General features: G+C 43.8%; 1 protein-coding gene across 5 annotated transcripts; it reads left to right on the top strand.

Moving 5' to 3' along the window:
* The first annotated feature begins 211 nt into the window (after positions 1-211).
* Positions 212-21,482, top strand: ZFP90 (ZFP90 zinc finger protein). Of its 5 annotated transcripts, none has more exons than XM_028162825.2 (5): positions 212-337; positions 652-718; positions 13,331-13,457; positions 13,797-13,892; positions 17,493-21,482. In XM_028162825.2, the coding sequence occupies exons 2-5, from the start codon at positions 686-688 to the stop codon at positions 19,136-19,138; spliced, it is 1,902 nt and encodes a 633-aa protein (XP_028018626.2). In that variant the 5' UTR covers positions 212-337; positions 652-685; the 3' UTR covers positions 19,139-21,482. The 5 variants fall into 5 exon arrangements, with proteins under 5 accessions (XP_028018626.2, XP_028018624.2, XP_028018625.2 ...); XM_028162823.2 differs by having other exon boundaries at positions 220-366; XM_028162824.2 differs by having other exon boundaries at positions 224-376.
* The last annotated feature ends 968 nt before the right edge of the window (positions 21,483-22,450 follow it).

Raw genomic sequence — 22,450 nt, 5'->3', positions numbered from 1 at the left:
AGCGGAAGCAGGAGTACTCAAGCCCCACCCTCCGACCCATTGGGCCCCGATAGCTGTCCCCACCCGGGCGCCTCGGAAAGCGAAGCGTCCGACCAGGAAGCCTCCATGGGACCCATGCGCGGTGGCCACTGGGAAGTGTAGTCGCGCGCCCGCCGCGGCCCGGCGGTTGCGGGAGAAAGGCTCCGCATGCGCAGGCGCACTTCCGGCTCTACCCCGCCCCTGCGGCCATTGTCCGGCCCCGGTGCGGCGAAGGCCGCCCCTCGGACTTTAGAGTTGTAGAGGACTGAACCTGCCCCGGGGGCTGGAGGAGCCGGCCCGAGCCCTGGGTGGGCCTGAGGTCTCGAAATCCGGAGTCCCCGAGAGGCGGTGATTCCGAGTGCGCGGGTTGGGGCGGCACCTCCCACGGGCTTTGCGCGCGTGCGTTCGGCCGCGCCCACCATCCTGCGGATGGGACTGGGCGTGGCCGGAGGAGGGTGTCCAGGAGGCGGCGAGCGTTTGGTTTGGGGGAGGCAGGCCCAGGCAGGGCCCGCGCACCTCCCCACCTCTCTCCCCTGGAGAAGTGGCTGCGGGGCGGAGGCGGGCCGGGCCTGGCAGGGTGCGGTGCGGTTGGCAGTTACAGCTGGCTGAGTGGGCCCTCTCCTCTCTCCCCAGACCCTGTATAGGAGCCGGGCCCGGCGACGCAGGAATGGCCCCGAGGCCTCCGACGGCCAGGCCCCAGGTGAGCAGCCCGTTCCTACCCGGGGGCGTATTTGGAGTAGTCATTGTTCTCCGCTTGAGCGACTCCCCTTTCCGGCTTGTTTGCCCCCTCGGAGCCTCCTAGCCTTGCAAAACCAAGGTGTCCAGAGCTGGGGGGAAAGGGCTTCCCCAAAGGAGGGCTGCACTGTGGGGAGGAGGGGGACTAGGGCGGGGTGGTCTTGTGGGAGGAGTTAAGAGTGGATGTATTAGAAGTGTCAGTGTTGAGAATCCTGAGGGCCAAGCCAATTCCTTGAACTCTGTCCATTAGGAATCTAGAGGGTCGGGTGACAGAATAGAAAATGTAGAGGGGAAAGTGACTGTGAGTGAAGGAGAGAGGAGCCCTAGTTTCTGACCCAGGGGCCATAGAGAGATCTTAAGGGACCAAAAAAGCCTGGTCTGGACTTACCTAGGAAGAGGCTGGAGGTGGGCTCTTCCCGGGCAAGGAGGAAGGGAGGACGTGTCCCGTAGCTTTACATGTTTTTTTCTGCTTTAACAGAGGTATAATAATGCACATCCCCAGATGTCCCGCCTTCAACTTAATTAACATAACGCCGATTTGTGAACCCATTTATTCTTGTGAGACAGGAGGCATTTTCTAGAAGCATCACAACTCTGAGCTTACCTATTGATTTACAGACTCTTATCAGTGAAAATATAACAAAGTTCAGATGGTATTTTAATCCACACTCTCTTTACAATTAAGGAAAAATCACAGATTCTAGTTGCTAGGGTGTGAGACAAATCAGGTGAAAATACCAGTGTTCTTTAAAAGCAGTTCACAGTAAATTAAACACAGCATATAATGTCTTTATATTTTTTTATTTCTTGTTACATGTTTTTGTTTTACAGGGGTGAGCTTTGAGGAGTAAGACAAGTAACAGTACTAGAACAAAACAGTTATTTTGTTTGAGGAGAGCCAGAGCAAATCACTGTCATCAGCACCTTTCCGTATAAAGTGTTTCCTCAGTAGGTTGTGAGAATTCAGATGACTTAACTCACGTAACACCTCATGGGGGTGTTGATCATTTCCGCATGGTGGGGGTGGAAGTTGCCTTTTGATGGTGAAAATGAATCTGTGTTCTGAGCAGTAAACTTTAGGGACCTCTTTTTTTTTTTTATAAATTTATTTATTTGTTATTTATTTTTGGCTGTGTTGGGTCTTCGTTTCTGTGCAAGGGCTTTCTCTAGTTGTGGCAAGCGGGGGCCACTCTTCATCGCGGTGCGCGGGTCTTTCACTATCGTGGCCTCTCTTGTTGCGGAGCACAGGCTCCAGACGCGCAGGCTCAGTAGTTGTGGCTCACGGGCCTAGTTGCTTCGCGGCATGTGGGATCTTCCCAGACCAGGGCTCGAACCCGTGTCCCCTACATTAGCAGGCAGATTCTCAACCACTGCGCCACCAGGGAAGCCCTAGGGACCTCTTTAAACTTCACTTTTAAAGCTGTGTTCCCTAAAGCACTCAGTTATATTCTCATGGAATGGCCTGACAGTGTTCACTTGGGTTACCTAACTCAGGCTGCAGATGATGACTGGGGACGGAGGACAGGACAGAACAGAACACTGGCCCTACAAATGGGGCTTTTCAGGCAGAAATTTCCCTTTGTCAGTGGTTCCCCTTCTCAGAGCCTGGCCCTCAGAGGAATGCAAAAGATGAGTAGTTGAGTCATGTGACTACTTATCCAGGAAGTTAATTTAGTGGGGGAGGACAGCCCCATGCAGAAGTATAGCACCAGAAAGGTGGTGTCAGGTGTTGCTGCAGAGATCCAGGGACTGCTGTGAGTGCAGAAGGGAGAGGAAATTCTGCCTGTGGGAAGAGTCAGTGGAGATTTCACCTTTGAATAGGGGCAGGGTCTAAGCAGGTGAAAATGAAGGGGGTGGGGGTAGAGCTGATTGACTCTGGGGCAGGGGTTGGGAGGCAAGAGGATGAGGGGCCTATATCCGAAACCATTGTCCTGTGTGACAGTGGGTGTGGGCTGCAGGCACTGCATAGACGAGAATACAAGGGCGTTTGGACTTTTTTCTCTTTGGCCTTGGTAATCCATTCATTCATTCATACATTCATTCAGCAGATAGTCATTGAACCCCTATGATGTGTTAAGACACTTTTCTAGGTGGTTGGTATACATTAGTGGACAAAATTTATAATGGTCTTTGTTCTCATGGAGCTTACATCTTTTTTTTTTTTTTTAATTTATTTAATTTATTTATTTTTGGCTGTGTTGAGTCTTCATTGCTGCGCACAGGCTTTCTCTAGTTGTGGCGAGCGGGGGTTACTCTTCGTTGTGGTGTGCACGTTTCTCATTGCGGTGGCTTCTCTTGTTGCCGAGCAGGGGCTCTAGGCTCGCGGGCTCAGTAGGTGTGGCTCGTGGGCTCTAGAGCGCAGGCTCAGTAGTTGTGGCGCACGGGCTTAGGTGCTCTGCAGTATGTGGGATCTTCCCGGACCAGGGCTCGAACCCATGTCCCCTGCATTGGCAGGTGGATTCTTAACCACTGCACCACCAGGGAAGTCCGGAGCTTACATCTTAGAAGGAGGCAAAAAATTAAGTAAGGAAATTGTATGATATCCTAGAAGGCATCAGTACCCTAGAAAAAAGATAAAAGGTAGAGAAGGATGAGGGGAATTGAGTAGGGAACTGGGGGCTTGTGGTAGGAGTGCTATTTATTTATTTATTTATTCATTCATTCATTTATATTGGCTGCATTGGGTCTTCGTGGCTGCGTGTGGGCTTTCTGTAGTTGTGGTGAGCGGGGGTTACCCTTTGTTGCGGTGCACAGGCTTCTCATTGCGGTGGCTTCTCTTGTTGTGGAGCATGGGCTCTAGGCACGCGGGCTTTCGTAGTTGCGGCGCGTGGGCTCTACGGTGCGTGGGCTTCAGTAGTTGCAGCACACGGGCTCAGTGGTTGTGGCGCACGGGCTTTGTTGCTCCGCAGCATGTGGGATCTTCCTGGACCAGGGATCGAACCCATGTCCCCTGCATTGGCAGGCGGATTCTTAACCACTGGGCCACGAGGGAAGTCCAAGGAGTGCAATTTAAATAGGGTGGTCAGGGTAAGCCTTATCCTTATTGAGATGTTACCATCTGAGCAGACTTGAAGGAAGTGTGGGAGTTAACAACATTCAGGTCTGGGGGAGAGTGTTCTGGGTAGAGGGAACAGTGGGATGTGTGTCTGGTGTGTTCAAGGAGCTGCAAGGAGGCTATTGTAGCTTGAGCCAATGTTTTTGAGCAGGGAACTAACTGTTCTTAGTTTTAAAGATGTCTGTGAATGATGTGCAGGAGCAAGTGTTTGAAAGTTGGGACTCCTGTGGTTGAGACCTTCTTCCAGGGCTTAGCTAACAAATAACTAAAGTGGTCCCACAGTGGGAGGGGAATGGGAGCAGAGATGGGCCGGGCGGAATACCCCCAAAATCCTTGGGCTCTATGGATTGTTAGTAACTATAGCTGTGTAAACACTATGCATTCTTTTTTCCGTTATATGTGTACTATGTTTTTAGTTAGGATTTTGAAAAGGTGTTTACCATTCTTTTTTTTTTTTTTTTTTTTTTAACCATTCTTAAAGTTGAAGCCACCAGAAAAGTAAGAATGGGGGAAGTTTTATAAGAAAAAGCTGCTTATGGAGACCAGGTTTCTTGGTGTTCTATCTTGAAGGGGAGGAACTGCAGAGGGACCAGGCCCTGGTCTCTATTGACTTCAGATCCCAAGAGAGCTCTGTGGTTCAGTCATCAGGATTGAACAGACCCAGCAAAAGCTGGATCAGGTCACAAACTCAGACGAGATGCTCCAGGGAAACCAAGCCACTTGCTGAACCAGGTCAGTTTGTGGCCAGGGATATTCAAGCTCCCTCCATACCGAGGTTCCCCTTTCTTAACCTCTTCCTGAGCTGACTGGTGCTGGTCTTTAAGCTTCAGCTCAGACCCTCCTTCCCCTGGGTAAGGTCAAGTGCCTCTCTTGTGCATTCCTGTAACACCTATGTACACTTGTCATAGTAGTGTCTAATGTCACATGGAGTGGTGTGCTTACCCATCCATCTCGTACTGGGCTTTCTGCTTTTCTAGAGAAGGGCCACCTGACTCCTTTCATCCTTTGCTCCAAAGTACGCACACAGTAAGTGGGTGTCACATGAGCAAACATTAATAACCACTTAACCCCAGGCAGTGATTTTATACTTTCTGCATTTTCTGCTTCTCACATAGCAAAAATGTAATTTTTCCCGTTATTTTGGCTGTGTTGGGTCTTTGTTGCTGCGCGCGGGCCTTCTCTAGTTGCAGCGAGCGGGGGCCACCCTTTGTTGCTGTGGGTGGCCTTCTCCTTGCAGTGGCTTCTCCTGTTGTGGAGCATGGGCTCCAGGCACATGGGCTTCAGAAGTTGTGGCATGCGGGCTCAGCAGTTGTGGCTCGCGGGCTCTAGAGCGCGGGCTTCAGTAGTTGTGGCACGTGGGCTCAGTAGTTGTGGCATGCGGGCTTATTTGCCCCATGGCATGTGGGATCTTAGTTCCCCAAACAGGGATTGAACGCGGGTCCCCTGCATTGGAAGGCAAATTCTTAACCTCTGGACCACCAGGGAAGTCCCCTCAATTACAACATTTTAAATTTCATCTAATTTTTATGAGGATTTTTCTTTTGTTTTTTTAAATCACTTTTATGGCTGTATTATACTGCTTTGTATGATATACTAAAATTTAACCATTTCTCAGAGGACATTTAGGTTGCTTATAAAGTTTCTGCTATTACAAATAATACTGGGATAAAATCACATCGGTTACAATAGATAATTTAAAAAAATTTTTTTTTACGAGAGAGAGATCTTTGGCAGGTTTTGGTGGCTTGCTCATCCTTAATTTGTAGAAACATTCAGATTGCTTTTCATCTTTTTCTGTCTTTTGAAAGAATTTACCTATAAAACATTTAGATCCAGGATTTTTATAAAGAGAATGACTTGGGAACAGTTTTCTCTGTTTCTTCCTCAATTATTTTCTCTCCTTTTTTGTGTCAACATTGGTGATTTAGGATTTAAAAATTATCCACTTCACTAAGATCTTTCACATTTCTTAACACACTGCTGGTATTTTACTGGTTTATCCCCTTATTTTTATTTTTATTTTATTTTTTATTATTATTTTTAAAAATTAATTTATTATTTATTTTTGGCTGTGTTGGGTCTTCGTTGCTGTGCACGGGCTTTCTCTAGTTGTGGCGAGCGGGGGTAACTCTTCGTTGTGTTGCACGGGCTTCTCATTGTGGTGGCTTTTCTTGTTGTGGAGCACAGTCTCTAGGTGCACAGGCTTCAGTAGTTGTGGCGCACGAGCTTAGTTGCTCTGCGGCATGTGGGATCTTCCCAGACCAGGAATTGAACCCATGTCCCCTGCATTGGCAGGCGGATTCTTAACCACTGTGCCACCAGGGAAGTCCCTTCCCTTATTTTTTTTTTAATTAATTAATTAATTAATTTATGGCTGCGTTGGGTCTTCATTGCTGCGCACGGGCTTTCTCTAGTTGTGGAGAGCGGGGGCTACTCTTCGTTGTGGTGTGCGAGCTTCTCATTGTGGTGGCTTCTCTTGTTGCAGAGCACGGGCTCTAGGCACGCGGGCTCAGTAGTTGTGGCTCACGGGCTCTAGAGCGCAGGCTCAGTAGTTGTGGCGCACGGGCTTAGTTGCTCCGCGGCATGTGGGATCTTCCCGGACCAGGGCTTGAACCCGTGTCCCCTGCGTTGGCAGGCAGATTTTTAACCACTGCGCCACCAGGGAAGCCCCTTCTCCTTATTTTTCAATTGATTTATTTTTTTATTTTTTCTTTTAGTATATTTGTCAGAGGTTTTTTTGTTCAGCCAGTATTTAAGAGAAGCCAGCTTTTAGATTTGGCTGTTAATGCCATCGTTTTGCCATTTGCCTCTGCTATTTATAATCCAAGAATAGAATTCACTAATCTGTAATGTTTTTTTAATCCTCAAAATGACTCCTCGTTTTCCTTTGGTAAGAATTACCCAGACTCTATTCATTCACTCAGCAGACATTTTTAGAATGCCTGCTCTGTGCCGGCTGGTATTCTTAACCAGGGTCACGCTTCAGAACCAGTCAGAAGAAGGTACCTGCTTCCTGTGGAGTGGCAGTAAGGCTTCAGTGAGAAAATTTAGTGAGGGGGTGCGTGGCCTGCAGTGAATGCTCAATACATGTTAATTGTTGCTTTTTTATAATGAATCATGTAAGGAGCTTTAAAATGTTGCCTGGTAGGGCCTTTCATGCATGGTCAATTTTTCCAAATTGCCCCTGTGATTCTGGAAAGTTCCAACATGCTTAGTTTTGGAAATACTGAAATGAAAAGGAGTTTGAGAAATTGTTGAGGGAGAAAAACATGAAAATATAGCTATAGTTCTGAAATTGAGATGTGGACCAAATACTAAAGGTGGCAGGGATCTGGAAAAGCTTCAGAAGGGAAGGGACCATTGAACTGGTTCTAGAAGGATGACTTGGAATTTATCCTGTAGAGCTGAGGGAAGAAAGTACATGATGGTCAGAATAGGATGTACAAAGGCAAGGAAACATGGAAGAGAATGATGTAATCAGGGCAGAGAGTCCACTGTCGGAAGCATGGGGTGTGTGGCAGCAGGCAGAATTTAAGAAAAAGATGATTCTGTCACCTAGAGAGAATGGCCTGAGGTGGAGATCTAGAACAACCTAGAACAGTGTCGTCCAAAACAAACATAAGCTACATGGATAATTTTAAATTTTCTAGTAGCCACAATGTAGAAAGAAACAGGGGAAGTTAATTTTAGTAATGCATACTATCTAATCCCATATAGCCAAAATCTTATCATTTCTACATGAATAAATATTTTAAAATTATTAATGAGATGTTTTATATATTTTTTGGTACTTAATGAGATGTTTTATATATTTTTTGGTACTAAGTCTTTGAAATCCAGTGTTTTACACTTAACTGCATGTCCTAATTTGGACTAGCCACATTACTAGTGCTCAGTATTCACATGTGGCAAGTTGCTACCATATTAGACAGCATAGATCTAGACCATTAGGCCATTGCCCATTGTTGGCAAGGGAGGATTTGAGCTGGGTTTGAAAGATGAAGGGAAGGGACTGAATGTAGGAGACATTTTTGAGGCTGTTGGTAATTCTAGGGCATAAAGGAAAAATGAAGAGTCAAGGGTAAGGTCCAGGTTTCCAGTTGGGATACTGTAGATGATGATGCCATTAGCCTCAGTAGGGCATCTGTGTATGTGTGTGAAGGCTGACAGTAATCATGTTACTTCTCTCTGTTCGCACTTGTTAGGGACGCTGTTAACTCTCAGCTTACCAAACTGTTATTGTCCAGTATCATAGAGCACCGAGTACTTGAGTGAAAATGCCACACTGTATCCCAGTAAATTTAATGTATTCTAATTGGTTAAAGTAACTTGGTCTTAGAGGGGGGTAGTTTTTATATTACTATAATTGTATGTAATATAAAAATTAAATGTTATATTTAATAGTTATATTAAATATAATAAATAAAAATGTTATGTGTAGTATAAATACAGTATTTAAAAATATGTGATATAAATACTAGATTATTTTTACTCATTAGCTGCCAGGCTCTGGTTTTGAGCTTTGCCAAGTTGCAAAACTACAAAGTTTCCTGAGTTATAGTTTTAGGGGATTTCTCCTGCAGGGATGGTATATGCTGGAGTTGGAGGAGCGTGTCTTTTTTTTTTTTTTTTTTTTAATTATTTATTTATTTATTTATGGCTGTGTTGGGTCTTAGTTCCTGTGTGGGGGCTTTCTCCAGTTGTGGCAAGTGGGGGCCACTCTTCATCGCAGTGCGCGGGCCTCTCACTATCGCGGCCTCTCTTGTTGCGGAGCACAGGCTCCAGACGCGCAGGCTCAGTAACTGTGGCTCACGGGCCCAGTTGCTCCGCGGCATGTGGGATCCTCCGGGACCAGGGCTCGAACCCGCGTCCCCCGCACTGGCAGGCGGACTCTCAACCGCTGCGCCACCAGGAAAGCCCCAGGAGCGTGACTTTTTATTGTTGGACATGTCCTTTCTGGATGTACCCTTTCACCCTTCTGCTCTTAAAGCTCTTATTTCTTCAGTTCAGGGAATCCATGTTATAGATGAGAAAATTGGATCTCCAGGAGGTCTGTGATTTGCCCAAGGATATTACACACTTAACTTCTTAACTTAGTATGTGCTGTTTCCAGTTCTTTGCTTTGGGCTCCGTCATTTGGCCAAGGTCCTCTTTATGTCAGCATGAGGAAGGGGAACATTTAATACTTCTTGTTAATTTTTAAAAGGTGTTGATTATGAGGTCAAGTTAAACCTGGAAGAAGGGTAAACAGTGTTTACAAGACATCACTGGATCATTTTATTACATTCTGAGGTGTGACCTGCATTGGGAATGCCCTAAAGTTGCTTTGATTCAGAGTGGCTAACTCACACCAAGGATCTCAGAGTACATTTTACCTATTTAATCTTGCAGACCACTGACTGTCCGTTATATACCAAAATGGTTCTGGCCTCTGGAGATTCGAAGGCGCCTGAGACAAGGTCTTGACCCTCTAGAAGCACAGTGAACAATAGGTAACAGTCGCCATAAGGTAGTGTCTTATGAGCTGTGCTGAAGAGAGGCCTAGGGAGGGGAGCTGGGGGGCGGGGGTTAGCCTAGACCTGGAGGTAGAAATGGAGCCCCTGAGGAGAGAACTTGACTGAGTCTTGGTGGGAGAGTGAGTGTTAGCAGGCAGAGGAGGGAAGGCCAAACATTTTGAAGCAGCACTTGCAGAAGAGAGAGATCTTTTTTTTTCAAGGAGGTGTAAGTGTTCTGCACTCTGACGCATGGTGTACAAGGGGAAGAGAAGCCAGAGCTGAGGCTGCAGAAGTAAGGTGAGGACTAGGTTGGAAGAGCTCAGAAGCTCACACTAAGGAGTCTAGTTTTTGATCTCAAGGAAAATTTATTAAATATTTATGGAGCACCCACTGTGTGCCCAGCCTCTTGTAGCCAATGGAGATTCAGCCATAAAGAAAATAGGTAATATTCCTACTCTCCTGGAATTTACATTCTGCTGTGGGATGCAGACTGTAAACAAATAAAATATGACACGTCAGGTGTAAGGACTATGAAAAAGGAAAAGAACAGAGAGTGACAGTGCAAGGTTGGGGGGGGGCGCTGTTTTATATAGCGTGGTCAGGGACGTTGGCTCTGGTGAGGTGACATATGAACAAAAAGCGGAAGGAAGTGAGTGGGGAGCCACATGCATATCTGCAGGAAGAGGCTTCCAAGTCAAGGAACAGGCAGAGCGAAGACCTCAAGGCAGAAGCATGTGTGGTACGTTCCAGGAGTTGTAAGGAGGGCAGGGTGAGTAAAGGTAAGAGAGCAGTAGGTTAGGGATGAGGTTCAAGATGAAGTCAGGGAGATAGTGGGGGGCCAGATTGTGAAGGGCTGTGTAGCTACTATAGAGACCTTGGCTTTTACTTGGGATGAATTGGGATTCCATTGGAGGCTTTTAAGCAAAGGAATGACTTGCTCTGAAAGGTTTTAACAAGATGAGTCTAGTAGTTATATGGAAAACAGACTTGGGAGGGGTGGGGCATGAGTGGAAAAGGAGAGACAAGGTAGGAGATAGTAGCAGTGGTCCAGGTAAGAGGAGATGGTGGCATGGACTAGGGTGAAGGCAGTAAGAATACGGAAAAGTGGGAAGAAATTAAAGGTGTGTATGCATGATCAAATTTGTTTTAGAGAAGTGACTCTGATAGTACACAGGAAAGAGTTGGTGGGACCGTGAGTAGTAGAACAGAAGTTAGTTGTCCTGCCAGGGCAAGAAATGAGTGGCCTGGACTAGACATTTGTTTACTGGTCAGCACATTCTTTAACATTAGTTCAACCTATTTGGGGAAGCAGAATGAAGTCAGGAGGCCATGTGTTTAATACGGGGAACCAGCGAAGCAAAGGAATCCAGGTTGGCTGCCAACTGTGTGTTTCTAAACCAAAGGGGCTGTAAGTTTAGAGGACAGAGTAGGAGTGGAAAGGTGTTACTTCTCACAGCCTAACTTAAAATGTCTGCCTTGGTCTAAACCTTTTCTCTGCTAGCCATGTGCATCCCAATTCCAGCCTCCCTTCTCTAACTTCTCAGTCCCTGGACTGGATTCCCACTCTTTTTTCTCCCATCCTAATGGTACTTACCTCTTAAGGCCCAGTGCATAGCCTACCTTGAAGCTTCTCTCCTGTACCCAGTTTTCCCTGCCCAGAACGCTGGTAGCACCCACTTTACTATGTATTGTCTCATATCGTGCTCTAATAAACAACACATTTTAAAATAAACTGAAACCTATTCAAGGACTGCAGTGTTTTTCTTTTGCATTTTTATTCTGCCATGGTGCATATGGTAAAGCCAGGCACCTAGTAAATATCTAGTGTCTTTTTTTTTAGCATCTAGTATCATCTTACCTGGCACAGTCAGATCCCTGACCTCTGTCAGAAAAATCTGCCACGTTTCAACCCTTCTCTGTTCTTGTGGGGACACAGCCGCAGTGTTGAGCAGAAATGTGATACGGAGGAGCCATTGTTGTGTACAGATGTGGTCGTGCACCTCACTCAGTAGGAGATGGGGCCACCCACTCTCCTTTTCTCTAAAATTCAGATCTCAGCCATCTCAAGGCTCAACTCAGTCAGGAAACAGATATTTAGAGTTGGGTCAGGTACTTGCTAGATGTTGGTATTCTAGAGTTTAAAAAAAAGGAAAAGTAGAGTCCCTGCTCTCACGATGCTCACCATCTAACTAGGAAAACAAGCATTAAGTAGATTATTAGGTCTGTTTGAATTGTGGATGCGCAGAGTGGCTTAAAGCACATGATATGGGGATTGACCCTCCACTGGGGGATCAGAAAACCTCACTGAAGATCTGCTAACCTACACCCGAAGTATGGAATTAGCAAGGGAAAGACGGATGGGAGCGTGGGGAGAGAATTATATATTCCAGGAAACAGAAGTCCAATTCAGCTATAGCTAAGCACATGGGAGGAGGGCATGGAATAAGGCAGAAACCTTCACGTAACTTTCCCTCACTGCTCCAGCGAACTCATGGCTCTGCTTTCAGTGTCTTTTCATGCTGACTGTCTTTACATACTTTATTATGTACTTCTTGAGGTAGAAATCTAACCGGGACCAAAGGAGATATTTCAAGTTGGGCATAGTGACAGGTGTCCCATGGCTTAACAAGGCCTGGTGAGGCAAGACAGAAATCAACCTGTGAGCATCAGAACTGACTATTCAGAGGCACGAGGGTCCTCAGCCAGTTTCAGTGGGTGGTGAGGAAGAAGTGATTGGAGTGGAGTAAAGCATGAAAAAGTCTTTGACCTAGAAATTCCAATTCTAGCTAGCTAGCCTACAGGAATTCTAATATATTTGCACAAAGAGTATGTATTGCAGTAATGTTTGTAATAGCAAAATACTGGAACTAATCCAAATATCTAATAATAAGAACTGGTCCATTTATTCATTCACCAAGTTTTTCTAAGCATCCACTATGTGCTGGGCATCAGTCTAGGCACTGGGCGGGGGCATATAGCTGTGAATAAGATAGGTAAAGTCCCTGTTCTCACGGAACTTGTAATTGGGGAGACAGAAAAGCTAACAAATCTCAGATAATGATTAGAAGTACAAGCATCCTTTTTCATCTGAATCTATTTGGTTCCTGAGTTCAGGTGGCAGGAATTTGGACAGTGAGCGATACCTGTTTTAGGAGAAAAATTAAGCATGGTAATACGATGCATAGTAAATTAGAGGAAGGTGCTAAGACACCTTTTCTGAGGCGGTGATGCTGGACCTGAGACCTAAACATGGTTTAGGTTGACTGGTTGTCAACCATGTCGCGATCCCAAGGCCCAGGGTGGGAACAAACTTGATATATTCAGGGCAAGGTCAGCATGACCAGAGCCCAGTGAGTGATGGGGGAGTTTGAATCTTGTTTTTAGTACAGTGGGGTGCTATGGGTTTTAGGCAATGGGTTTGTTATGGTACAGCTGTACTCTGGGGTACTATGAAGCAATTCAAAGAAATAGGGTGAAATTGTACATAGCACTAAGGAAAGACTTCCAAGATACATAGCTGAATGTGAAAAGCAGGATGTAGAACAATTTATATGATATTTCACAAAACAAGACTGTGTGTGTGTGTAACATGGAAAGGGACTGTTAAGTGTATACACCAAACTGTTAACAATGGTTATTTGTAGGGAGTTTGTGGGATTGGTGATGGGGGTGAACGAGGGCTGTCACTTTTTATTCCCTGCTGTATTTGGGTTTTGTACCAAAGGAAGCACATGGGCAGTGAGGAATTGGTGATTGTATAGGAAAGGCTTGGCTTTGAAGGGAACAAGAAGAAAACTAAGTAGGCTTACAGGATTGTGGGGCACATTGCCCCTCATGACTTTCCTGCCTGCCATATTAGATTCTCTATAAAACTGTGTAACAACTAGTATATTTAACCCAACATTGCCCCCTCAGGATATCACACATGTGATCACCATTTGTGATAGACCCTACAGTAGGTTCCCAGTTTTGCCATGGGAACATTTGTGGGGTTGATCCCTACTTGAGCAGGAATGTGTTCCTACAGGAATCAGTGACATTTAAAGATGTGGCTGTGAACTTCACCCAGGAAGAATGGCACCACATGGATCCCGCTCAGAGGCGCTTGTACAGGGATGTGATGCTGGAGAACTATAGCCACTTGGTTTCTCTTGGTAAGGACCACATCTCATTGTCTATGTATTGGTGGGTCTTTCCTTTCTCAGTTGCTAAGGTTGTGGGACTCATAGTTTGGGTGACTGTGAGCAGAGTGTACAGGGTTAGAGTTTGTTCATCTTGTTGGGACCCAGCTTTATGGGTTTCTGAGCCTGCTCTTTAGGTAAAAGGTCTTTCTTTTGCAGGACTGGAAATAGGCCATTTGATTGCATGACTCCTCAAGTTGCACCATTTTTTCCCTTCAGAGTTCCTGAGGATCAAGGCCTAGTACTGACTTGTAGAGGGTTCTTTGTCTACTTGCACAAACAACCAAATCTTGTGTATTTACCCATGAGCAGGATATCAAGTTTCCAAGCCAGAGGTGATCTTCAAATTGGAGCAAGGAGAAGAGCCATGGATAGCAGAGGGAGAAATCCAAAGACCTTTCTGTCCAGGTAAATGAGGGAGAATCAAGCATGTAGGACAATGGCACAGCTGAGGGAGAGGGAAGCACCTTCAGATTGCTGCCTTGGGAGCGCCTAGACCTGTAGAAGAGGTTGGACCGTCTCCTGGATGACACCTCTGTATGTCTCCCTTCTCCATTAGGGTGTCTTGCTGCTGGTAGGTCTTGGAAGAAAAGGTACTTCTTTTTCCTTTCTGAAAGTAGCCCTTTGTCCTACACTCAGAATACCATCTCTCCCTATCCTGTATCCCTACTTCTGGATTATTTTCTCCTCTGGTGTCCTCAGTCCCCCTTCATTATTTAGAGATCTCTTTTCTTACTCATTCAGACATTAATTGAACTTCCATGTCTCCTCCTTGTTTTTTCTTGCTGCTTTCACTGTCGGATGCCCCAGACTTGTAGGAAATACCCATAACCTTGATTCTGCCTCCCTCCAGACTTCTTTCCCTGACTGCACTCCTGTACCGCCTGTCTGGCGAGCAACACCATCCTCCTTCCATCCTGCACTCCTGTCCATTTGATTCATTTCCTCCCTGCACAGTTCCTGGAGTATTATCCTCTCCTGGTTTCCCCACTCATTCAGTGCTTCTTGGCTTTGGGTCTTTGGCTTTTCTTGCTTTTCCCTCTTAGTGAATCTACCTTAAGGAGCCTGCCTTCCAGCTTCCTCTCCTTTCTTTCTGTATTACCTCACTATAAAAGGGTGCCTGCCTTCTGGTAGTTGCAGCTCTTTATTGTGTGCTGTAGACTCAGAATCATCCTTACTTGTACCCTAGTCACTTTTATTTTCTTCTCACAGGACCCCTCCACTTGTAAGTCCCACAACGTTCTTATTAAAGGTGTAAAATCTAAATTAATCATCTTGCATCCCCAGTCAGCACATTTTGCTACATTGCCCATTACCCATTTCTCCTCTTGCCCATTAGAAATTACCAGGATTCCAGTCCCTCAGGCCAGACACCATAGTCAGTCTAGTCTTTCTCTTTCAACCCAAGTTATTTTCCTCCTTTGAGAAGTATCTTAGGTTTTCCTCCCTTTTAACTTGGACTGGTGACATCCTAAACCAAGCCCCAGACTTAGATTACTATAATTCCCAGTTGAAATTGCTCACTCAATCTTATCTTTTTGTAATCCATACTGGATTTTTTAAATCATAGTTTTATTGAGATATAATTCACATACCATAAAATTCACCCTTTTAAAGTGTACATTTCAGTGGTTGTTTTGGATATGTACAGAGTTGTGCAGCCATCACCACTATCTAAGCAGCACATGTTCAACACTCCAAGAAGAAATCTTATACCCTTTAGCAGTCACTTTCCATTCCCCATACCCCCCAGCTCCTGGCAACCATTAATCTACTTTTTATCTCTATGGATTTGCCTATTCTGGATATTTTCTATATATGGAATCATAATATGTAGCCCTTTGTGACTGGCTTCTTTCACTTAGCATAATGTTTCAAGGTTCATTCATATTGTAGCTATTAGAACTTCATTCCTTTGTATTGCTGAGTAATATTTTATTGTATGGATATATCACATTTTGTTTATCTATTCATCACTTCATGGACCATATTGGATTTTAATGCTTTATCTTCCTAAACCAGCCACCTCTGAAAGAACTTTGCTATTACTCCCTGTACCTCATTATAGGAAGCAGAAACTCCCTTGATTTAAAGGTCCCCATCATCCCTTCCAGTATTATCTTTCTATTCCTGCTAAAAAAAGCTCCACCTAGGTTGAACTTTTTCTCGATGTTCTCTGTAAGTAGCATATAGTTTCCCTCATTAGATAATACTTTGTGCCTATCCAAAGCCATCTATTCTTTAAGTTCAAGGTCTGTCTAATCCGTAAAACTTAATATTTGCTAATATATTTATTTGTTTCTTCCTTGATCACAAATACCATTTATATCATCTCTACCACACAAATTCAGATTTAATATGTGCCATCTGATGGGGTTTTTTTTTAAGTCGTCAAAAGATTGAGTCTTGGTTTTTGTTTTGTTTTTTTTAAATTAATTAATTAATTAATTAATTAATTTATGGCTGTGTTGGGTCTTCGTTTCTATGCGAGGGCTTTCTCTAGTTGTGGCAAGTGGGGGCCAGTCTTCATCACGGTGCTGAGTCTTGTTTTTATTCTTAGGTTTTTAAGCTCCTGGAGGGTCTATTTACTATATTTCTAAATATTTTCTATTTGTATTGCAGAGAATATAGAAGGCAGTCAGAAAATTACTTGATTGATTGTTATGGAATCTTGCTGGGAGAGAACTTTCTCATTCATTCATTTCAACAAACATTTCTTGAATGTCCCACTGAGAAGGATTCTAAAAGGAATACAAAGCATTCTCTGTCCTCAGAAATTTAGAATTGAGTCTTGTTCCAGGGTAAGGAATTTGGGAGGTTAGGGCTCCTTAGTTACTGGGGGTTTTTTTCCCCTCCTAATATTTTATTATGCAAATTTTCAAACATTTGAGAAGTTGAAAAAACTATACAGTGAACACCATATACCTACCACCATGGTGCTATAGTTGTTAACATGTTATATTTGCTTTATCACATATCTCTTCGTCCATCTATCTATTAATCTGTCTTACCTTTGATGCATTTCCTAGTGAGTTGCAGACATGAGTACATTTCACCCCTACATGCTTCAAAATGTATATCATTGACTAGAGTTCAATATTTGTTCATAGTTCTTTTTTTTAGAAAATATTATATACAGTGAAATATATACCTCTTATATATGTACCATCCATTTGATTTTGACAAGTGCATTCTCCCATCCAACCCAAACTTCTGTTGATATGGAACATCTCCATCATTCCAGAAACCTCCCTCCCCTTAGTTTTTAAAAGTTACCATTCTTAGAACCTAGACATTAATTAATTTTCTGCTATTAGTATTCTGAGGTTAAACAGAGGTTTAGAGATCAGTTTTTTAGGCAGATTAAAATAAATTGTTTTGGTTAAGAGAGGTGATTAATGTAGAATCAGAACTCAAATAGACTAAAACCACAGCTCTGTGTGTAAGGGCAAGGATGATTTGCCTCCTGAAATATTACTTTTTTTTCTCCATGGGAAGTATAGCCCTTGATCTCCAGTTATGTCAAAGAATCATTTCAGTTAGATCACTGGCTGCAGATTTTCTCTGCAGGGTTTGAAGATCTGAAGCCTCAGAGGTGACTTTAAAAAAATTATGAAATGAATGTATTAGGAAGATAGATTCCATGGCAGTTTGTAAAATGGATGGGAGGCATGGATAGCAGATAGGACTCTGCAAGACGGACCATGATCCTATTCCGTTTGTATCTGTGCCTAAGTCTCTCTTGCTCACCTGTTCCCTACTCCCTAACAAGCCTTCCTACATGGACTTCCTCATTCTGGACTTATTCTTCACTCTGGATCTGCAGTCTGCATTGTCACCTCTCTCCACTCTTCCTTTCTCCATTTTGGGTCTTCTCCTGAAGCTACAGGACTAATTTCAAAACAGAGTGATGTATAACTTATATCTCTTTTACTTCCTCATTCCTATTGTAGCAGTTTGTTTTAACAGGAGGGAATAGGGGACTTTTGCACTTTGGATTTCTTTCAGACTGGAAGACCAGGCCTGAAGCCAAATCTTCACGTCTGCAGCAGAGCATATCTGAAGTGTCCCTTAGCACAGATGATCCCTCATGTGCCACGTTAGAAGACACTTGGGATGTTAATGGCCAGTTAGAGAGGCACAAGGAAAACTGGAAGAGACATTTTGGGCCAGATGCATCCACCCAGAAGAAAATAATCACACCAGAGGAAGCTTGTGAGCAAAATAAATTTGTTGAAAATTCTAGATTGAACACAGACCTGGTTACACAACTGAACATTCCTCCAAGGTCTAATGAATGTGATACACTTGGGAGCAATTTGGGACATAATTCAGACTTACTCAGTCAGAATAATATCCTTGCAAAAAAGAAACCTTATAAATGTAATAAATGTAGAAAAGCCTTTATTCATAGGTCATCACTGACTAAACATGAGAAAACTCATAAAGGAGATGGAACTTTCCCCAACGGTACAGATCAGGGAATTTATCCTGGAAAGAAACACCATGAATGTACTGACTGTGGGAAAACCTTCCTCTGGAAGACACAACTTACTGAGCATCAGAGAATTCACACTGGGGAGAAACCCTTTGAATGTAATGTGTGTGGGAAGGCCTTCAGGCATAGCTCATCCCTCGGTCAGCATGAGAATGCTCATACTGGAGAGAAACCCTATCAGTGTAGTCTCTGTGGGAAAGCCTTCCAGCGCAGCTCCTCCCTCGTTCAACACCAGAGAATTCACACTGGAGAGAAACCATATCGATGTAATTTGTGTGGTAGGTCGTTTAGGCATGGCACATCCCTCACTCAGCATGAGGTCACACATAGTGGAGAGAAACCCTTCCAATGTAAGGAATGTGGGAAAGCCTTTAGTCGATGTTCTTCCCTTGTCCAGCATGAGAGGACTCACACAGGAGAGAAACCTTTTGAATGTAGCATATGTGGGAGGGCTTTTGGTCAGAGCCCATCCCTTTATAAACATATGAGGATTCATAAGAGAGGCAAACCTTACCAAAGCAATAACTACAGCATAGATTTCAAGAGCTCATCTCTTACTCAAGGTGAAAACACTCTCACTGAAGTGAAATCCTATCATTGCAATGATTGTGGGGAAGACTTCAGCCACATTACAGACTTCTCTGACCATCAGAGGATCCACACTGGAGAAAACCCCTATGATTGTGAGCAGGCCTTCAGTCAACAACCTATTTCTCATCCTGGCGAAAAACCCTATCAGTGTAATGTATGTGGGAAAGCTTTCAAAAGGAGTACGAGTTTCATAGAGCATCACAGAATTCATACTGGAGAAAAACCCTATGAATGTAATGAATGTGGAGAAGCCTTCAGTCGACGCTCATCACTGACTCAACATGAGAGAACCCACACTGGAGAGAAACCCTATGAATGTATCGACTGTGGTAAAGCCTTCAGTCAGAGTTCATCCCTCATTCAGCATGAGAGAACTCACACTGGAGAAAAACCCTATGAATGTAATGAATGTGGGCGAGCTTTCCGAAAGAAAACTAATCTGCATGATCATCAGAGAATCCATACTGGAGAAAAACCCTATGCTTGTAAGGAATGTGGGAAAAACTTCAGTCGAAGCTCAGCTCTTACTAAACATCAGAGAATTCATACACGAAATAAACTCTAGGAACCTTGAAATTAGGGAATGCGCCAAAAGCTTTAGCTAAAATATTGTTCTTATTCAGTATCAGAGGATTCTTACTGGAGAGAAAGCTTGAGAATGTAATGAATTGTGTGTGTGTGTGTGCACATTGTGTGTGGAGAAAGCTCTGTGCTAGTAGACAGTGTTTTTTTTAATAAAAGCCACATTCTCTGGGACTTCCCTGGTGGTCCAGTGGTTAAGACTCCACACTTCCAACTTCAGGGGGCACAGGTTCGATCCCTGGTCGGCGAAGATCCCGCATGCCATGTGGCACAGCCAAAAAAGAGAAAAAAAAAAAAAAACCAGGAAAAAAATAAATAAAAGCCACATTCTCAGATCTGATTACAGACGTGTGTAAAAACAACTACAAACATCTTATATAACCTGTTAGAAATGATATGCCTATATATTGGACTTTGTAAATCTTTTGAATATATGTTTGCAGGAGATCACCAACTTTCAACAGTTTAATTTGTAACTCTCACTGTTTACAGCCTTTTTTAAAAATAAATAAAACTCCCATGGTAGTGACCAAAACTCATTTTTAAATTGCTTGACAGCTGCATTCAACTGCAGTTCTTAAGTTAAATTTACCATGGAAACCAGTTTCACCTCCAGGAATTCACCATTCAAAGAATTAGATCAACTGGTCCAACCGCTTCATTGTACAGATGAAGAAACTGAAAACCAAAGATGTGAAGTGGTTGCACAGCATGATACAGTTTATAGCGGCAAAGCTGGGTGGAAAATGCAGGTCTCCTGTATCTTTGGCCCCATGGTCTTGCCACTGAAAAGATATTTTGGAATTCAGGGCTTTAAAATAAGTTTTAAAATAAATCAGATGCACAAATATTTAATGAGCACTCAGGAGTTGAATACTTTGGGAATTCATAAAAGCGTAAGAGGCAGCAAGACATATGCAGATTTGTCACACACTTATTTAAAGCAGCTTGATGGAAGCTTACAAACCAAAATGTTAACAGAAATTGTAAATAGTTGAACTACTAATGACTTTTTTCCTTTTCCCAAGTATCATACTTCAGCTAAGGTATGTCAGTTTCATAGAATTATTAAGTCTTCCTACTGTGCTTTTCGTGATCCTCCCATGAAAAAGCACTGCCCCAAGCTTCCTGTGTTGATTTGATCAATGGGAAAACAACACAGAACTAAGAGGAAAAAATTTCCCCAAATTAATTTTACTGTAGAGAAGTATAAATCCAATTATCCATTGCCATAAAATTTGCCTTTAAATCAGTTTAGGGAATCAGCATGTAGTGGGTCATTTTGTGTGCCAAGGAAATTTTCACCATTAAAAAATTAACTTTTATGGCTCTGTGGTGCTTTTCCATCAGTAAAGTGTGAGGTAAGCTTCAATAGCCCACTCTAATCCTTAATATCCCCTAAAGCCTCCCACGGCCTATTCTAAAGGAATTTCCAGAATCTTTGTTCGTTCATTGGCACCAGTAGTGCAGATAAATTTGGAAGCAACTGTAGAAATTGACCCCTTTCATGAAAGAGCCTCTGTTTCCCCCAAGGTAAGCAAATTTTCCTGCCCTAATGATGAATCCTGGGGAGGAGTGATACGGGGTGGTGTTGATGGTGAACCTTTCCTACTGGCTTCTTTGCATGCCAGGTGGCAGGATCCATCATTTTTGTCTCATCCTGGACAACATGAGGCAGCTCCCAAACATCCTTCATAATTCTCTGCAGGAAAAATGTGCCTGGGGCCTGAAATGTGGGAAGTCCAGCCCAGTGAGTTTGTCATATGTGGAACAAGATGGGATACTCTATAGCAGATCTGCCCTTCCAAGACTTTAACCATTCAAAAATACCTTGTTTATGATGCTCCACGCTTAGCATACACCACAATGCCAAGACCGTGCCTGTGTTGTCTGATACATGGTTTGACAATGGGCAGTTCTACTCGGAACCTCCTCTACTGATTGGCTAGGATGCCTATCAGGAACTCATTTTTCTGTTGATTGTTTGGGGATCCCCATAGTGGACTGTTTGCAAGAATGGCATGAATTGTAACCAGTTGAGTGCTACGCAGCTGTTGTGGAAGTCTATAAAGACTTAGTTCCAGAAGACCTAAAGGAGACCACTGGTTTGTGTGTGCAGCCTGGCCTAGATCCAACCAGTCTCTGAATCTCAGCATATCATCATTGGCAGGGAGGGTGCCCAGGATGTATGTATGGCTGATTGAGCAGAGGATTCTCTAGTCCCAGCAACCATGCACCGTGCACTTAATGAACACCCAGCTTCTAGGCCATATGAAATACATCCTTGTAACGTTGTATTATTTCAATAAATAGCCTTCTTAGTTGAATGGGAGTCAGTTTGTCTTTTTCCATTTTCAGAACTTGGCTAAGATTAAAGAGTGGTGCATCAAGGAAGAGGGATTAACTGCTAAACTCATCACAGCCAGGTGAGTTAATAGCATTTATTGATTGCTTACTACTTGAAAGACATTGTGCTAAGTACTTTATAGCCATCATTTCATTTAATCCTTACAGGTCCCCTAATAGGTCTTGTGGTGTCTTATCTTTGCCCAGCTTTTCTCCCCCTCTTCCTCTTGTAACAATCCCTGCTGTACTGACCACAGGAACACAAGCCAGGACATCCTGGGGCTCAATGATAGTTCCAGGAACAATTGAGCCAATCAGAGTCCTTTGACAGAATTTTTTCAAAATAGACTTAGCAAGGATACTTTAATTTGAGGTTGCTAGGCTGGTAAGGTGAAGGCCTAAAGTTACGTGGAGCCTGATTCCTTACCAGAGCAGAGAGGACTGTTGTAGCAGGAGAGGATGCAGCCGCCAGGAGGGTGTTCTCATTTCTCATTCCTGAGGTCCTTGGACTGGGCTCAATTTCTGAAGCCCTTCTGGGATTCAGTGGGCTCCCCACTATCAGTCGAATGAGTCCCCCTTTGTTATATTTCTGTTGCTTGCATTAAAGAAACTTAATGCATGTATTATATCTTTGTTTTATAATGAGGAGAAAAACCCAGAGAGGTAAAGTACTGCCCATGGCAGATTCAGACTTGGAACCCAGCACTGCCTGGCTGCAAAGGCAGAGCTCTTAACCTCTAAATTTCATGTCTCCAGAGCCATGTTATGTTCAAAGAGGTGCATGTAACACAGTGTCATTTGGGGGTGAATGGATGAAGGGATATGGTGATAGGTTAGACGGGAGACCAAGTGGAAGCAAAATGATGAAGGGCCTTGGAATGTTTTTCTTGACTGTTTCAGTAAATTAAATCCCCCAGATTCACCCACACCCTCATACTTTAATATATCA

This window comes from Balaenoptera acutorostrata, chromosome 19, assembly GCF_949987535.1.
Source record: "Balaenoptera acutorostrata chromosome 19, mBalAcu1.1, whole genome shotgun sequence".
Taxonomy (NCBI): Eukaryota; Metazoa; Chordata; class Mammalia; order Artiodactyla; family Balaenopteridae; genus Balaenoptera; species Balaenoptera acutorostrata.
The sequence above is the reverse complement of the archived record's forward strand: the minus strand, read 5'-3'. Positions and strand labels throughout refer to the sequence as shown.